Genomic DNA, 4,434 nt, shown 5'->3' with positions numbered 1-4,434 from the left:
GGAATGTTACGTTGATTAGTAAGTTAAATGACCCGTATGCACATGTGCATACAGGTGCATGAAGTGATATAACACAGTTGATAAGTAAGTTAAAGGATTGTATGCACATGTGCATACAGTATGTGCATGAAGTGATAAAACACACAGAGATTGTATATGACAAGTTAATCACCAATATCAATACTGTAAGTTAAATGGGTACTAATAAAAAATAAACAAAACAAACATTAGTAGTCATAATTAGATAGTAGTCATAATTAGATAAGTTCGCTAATCATAAGTTGTAATACATAATAAATCAATCAAGAATCACGAGCTATGTTGGATGGTTTGCGACGTCTAGTTGAACGCCTAAGGTTTTGATCAGGCTCAAAAGACTGTTCAGGTTCACGTCCAACATGTGTTCGCTCGGGTACGGGAGCTTTTTGCATAGAGACGGGGTATTCAGATGCATCGTAATCAGAAGAATTATACTCATCGATGTCATCATTGGTGTCATCATCGGTGTCATCGAGATCAACATCAGTATCATCAGAATCAGAATCAGACGAGGCGGGTAGTCCAGCGGCGATAGCAGAAGCACGTTTAGCTGCTCGTGCAGCAAGTTTGGCAGCTTTGATTTTCTCGCAGTTGCGAGAATCATGGTCAAATACATACTTGTTGCATTTGTTGCATAAGCGGGCGGCTTTTTGTCGTTTACCAGCTTTCTTTCGTTTATCTTTAATGTTTTGACCACCGGGGCCGATCCGTTGTTTTTTGGTCCCACAACCTTTGTTTCTAATACCTTGCGGAGGATCAACACTTTTGCTTAGATTTGAAGGTATGTTTAAGATGTCACTAATGTTTGCAGTTTTTTGAACGGAACGAGGTTGAGGCTCACACGGGAACGATTCAAATACGCGGTTTCTGATGCGTTTGATCTCAGAAGATAAGGAACGTAGCTGATCAGGATTGCGTCTGAGTCGGGTTGTGCATTGAGTGACTAAATCCATTATTTCATTATGGATGATAGCAAACTCGCTGTTGTTAGATGAGTATATGTTAGATACGCTATGAACAACCGACGGGAGCGCATCTCGTTTCCACCGTGGAATGATGTAGTGGGACGGTATCCGTTCAATTTGGTGGTAACGGAATATACAGAATACATGTCGGCATAGGTATCCAATACGAGTGAACCCAAGACATGTACAGCTTACAGTTTGTTCAGGTACATTGAGCGACACCTGCACATATGCATAACATATATTATAAGTAGAATGAACACTGTTTGATATACGAACGAGTGAATAACATAAGATAAAATTTGATACATGCACATGTGAATAAAAAAAATTAATCAGACAGACAATAGGTATAACATAAGACAAAGTTTGATACATGCACACGTGCATAACAAAAAATTGATAAAACCAAAAAAATTAATCAAACAGACGGTTACAATAGTTGTAAGATGACAAAAATTGATATATGCACATGTGCATAATAAAAATTGATCAAACAAACATAACATGACAAAAACTGATATATGCACATGTGCATAATAAAAAATTGTTCAAACAGACAATGACAAAAATTGATATATGCACATGTGCATAATAAAAAATTGATCAAACAGACAAATGACAAAAATTGATATATGCACATGTGCATAATAAAAAATTGATCAAATATGCACATGTGCATAATAAAAAATTGATCAAACAGACAAATGACAAAAATTGATATATGCACATGTGCATAATAAAAAATTGATCAAACAGACAAATGACAAAAATTGATATATGCACATGTGCATAATAAAAAATTGATCAAACAGACAGTAGACAGTAGACAGACAATAGACAGTTATAATAGATATATTGAGGTTAATATGTAGTAATGGTATATTAATAGATATATTGAGGTTAATATGTAGTAATGGTATATTGGGGTAAGGACATACCTCGAATTCATTGACATAAGACATGTTTGATTTGCAGTGACGAACAGTGTAATTTTTTACATCGGTCGTTCCAGGACGTTCAATTGGCATACAATGGAACATGCCCATATATATTTCTTTTCGAACTTCAAGAAACATAGACCATGTATATGTTTCGGACGCGTGTGCCTCTATGCGAAGACCGGTAGATAAGCGAGGGGTCGACATGTCGCTTTTAAATTCGAGATCTCGTTGTGTATGCCGTTGAGCATCGATACTGGTTTCAAAACACATTAAAAATTGAACTAATGTGTTAGTTTCTGACGAGTTGACTTTAAAACGCGCGTTTGAGCTCTCACATCTGGATGTAGTCTTCATCAAACAACACATCGGTATCTCTCTGAAATAACACGGGACCCATTCGTGGCGTATAGCAAACATCTCACAAAGCCACGGATGATTGTCTAGGTGATATTCGTCCATTAACACGTGCCATCTTTCTTCAAATGTTTGTGGTGTGATGAATAAATTCCACACCAGCTTATGTATTGACGAACGAAGAGTGGTGTTATCAAGGATGTCATTTGAAATCTGTAAATGAGGAAACATGAATAATAAAAAAGTTGAATTATTTACTCATATTATATGGTTTAATTGGAGCCGTGTTAATATAAAAAAATAGAGTGTTTACCTTGGACGGAAGTTTTCTCATTATGTGCCACATGCACAAACGATGGATGGAGTTTGTGAAAACGGTTGATACAGCTTGTTTCATTGATGCGTCTTGGTCAGTGAGAACAAAGATTGGTTGTTTCTTATGTGCAGCCAGAAAGGTGTTTAGTAACCATGTATACGACTCTATAGTCTCATCGTATAACATGCCCGCGCCAAAGATAACACATTTTTTGTGGTGATCAACTCCGGTGAATGGCACAAAAATCATTTTGTATCTGTAAATAAAACATATGATATTAAAAAATTATTAGTAATTTCACATGATGAAAAAATATAGTATCTTACTTGTTGGTGTCATATGTAGCGTCAAATGCACACACATCACCGAAAGCCTCATAATTTCGTAATGATACGAAATCAGCCCAAAAGAAAGATCGCAACTCATTGTCAACTATGACACAATCAAAATAGAAATCATTAAGATTGGTAACTCGAGATCTCATGGTATGTAAGAGGATGTCTGCATCGCGTTCACCGATGAATGCACGTATGTCTCTAGAGCAATTTTTGAAATCTTCTGTTGTGCCACGAACATTTTGAGGTCCGCCTTTAAGTGATGCTTGAATGTTACGAGCAACAGTTGGGCCAATTTTGTTAAGACTAACTTTGTGAATGAATTGTTGCTCCTCAAATCCAAGTTTCCTGTTTTGTTTTAACATGTTGGCGTGATCGCTACCAATCATGCAATGGTTGTGCGCGGCGATGAAACCATATATTTTGTATTGTTCGGTAGCACGATCAAACCTCACTTTAATACGCGCACGACACCCGGAAACTGTGAATCGGCTTCGTCTATGTTGTTTCTTGGATTTATCATATATGGTTGGAGCATTTTTGGATGGAGCATTGGGGTCAGATTCTGTGACTCGTGGTTGTCCTTCTCTTGAACATAATATATATCTATGAGTGGAGATTTTCGTATTAGGATTCTCATGATACTTTTTGTTTTTCGATGTACCGATACGAGTAGAAAACCCGGATTGCGTAGCATATGTGTTGTACATCATGACAATATCTTCCCAATGGGTAAATGTACTATTTACCACAGGAAGGTATTTATCATCAACTTGAGGTATCTAATACGGGGTGCCATTAGGTGTAGCATGTATGGCAGCCGTAATCGTTCCTGTAAGAGATAATTAATAAATTAAATGATAGTGGGAAATAATTAATAAATTAAAAAAAATTGTCAACATGATATAGGGACGAATAGTATAATTGTAATTAATATGCACATGTACATTGGCAGTTAATGTACGATGTCATAAGTTATTGATTTGCAATCATAATGCACACGTGCATAAATTTTCATTGAAAACATAATTTGAGATAAAGATGAATAATGTGTAATATGAAGAACTTAACACAGTGCATAAATTTTCATTGAAAACATAATTTGAGATAAAGATGAATGATGTGTAATATGAAGAACTTAACACAATGCACATATGCATATAACATTAAGTAATCATATTTTCAACAAAAAACAATTGTAAACATGCAATGCAGTTAACACAATGCACATGTGCATATTGAGTAATCGTAATGAACAACATAAACAGTTGTGAACATGATAGAGTTGTGAACATGATAAAAAGGAGTATATCATTGAACAATTCACATTTTACATAAAATGGATATAAAATACCTTTAGTTTCAAACCGAATGAACTGTAAATGTTGATGTTCTGTGCTTGTAGGTGTTGTACCAGTAGATGTGGTGGTACCCGTAGATGTGGTGTCAACGGATAACGATTGATCAGGTAAGTTAGCAGT

At 35.8% G+C, this 4,434-nt stretch overlaps 1 protein-coding gene across 1 annotated transcript; it reads right to left on the bottom strand.

Moving 5' to 3' along the window:
- Positions 1-302: 302 nt before the first annotated feature.
- Positions 303-3,663, bottom strand: LOC110880473 (protein FAR1-RELATED SEQUENCE 5-like). Its single transcript, XM_022128995.1, has 5 exons — positions 2,945-3,663; positions 2,616-2,874; positions 2,313-2,515; positions 1,946-2,201; positions 303-1,226 (listed from the first exon to the last, which is right to left on the bottom strand). The coding sequence occupies exons 1-5, from the start codon at positions 3,661-3,663 to the stop codon at positions 303-305; spliced, it is 2,361 nt and encodes a 786-aa protein (XP_021984687.1).
- Positions 3,664-4,434: the final 771 nt, after the last annotated feature.

This window comes from Helianthus annuus, chromosome 10 (genome assembly GCF_002127325.2).
Source record: "Helianthus annuus cultivar XRQ/B chromosome 10, HanXRQr2.0-SUNRISE, whole genome shotgun sequence".
Taxonomy (NCBI): domain Eukaryota; kingdom Viridiplantae; phylum Streptophyta; class Magnoliopsida; order Asterales; family Asteraceae; genus Helianthus; species Helianthus annuus.
The sequence above is the reverse complement of the archived record's forward strand: the minus strand, read 5'-3'. Positions and strand labels throughout refer to the sequence as shown.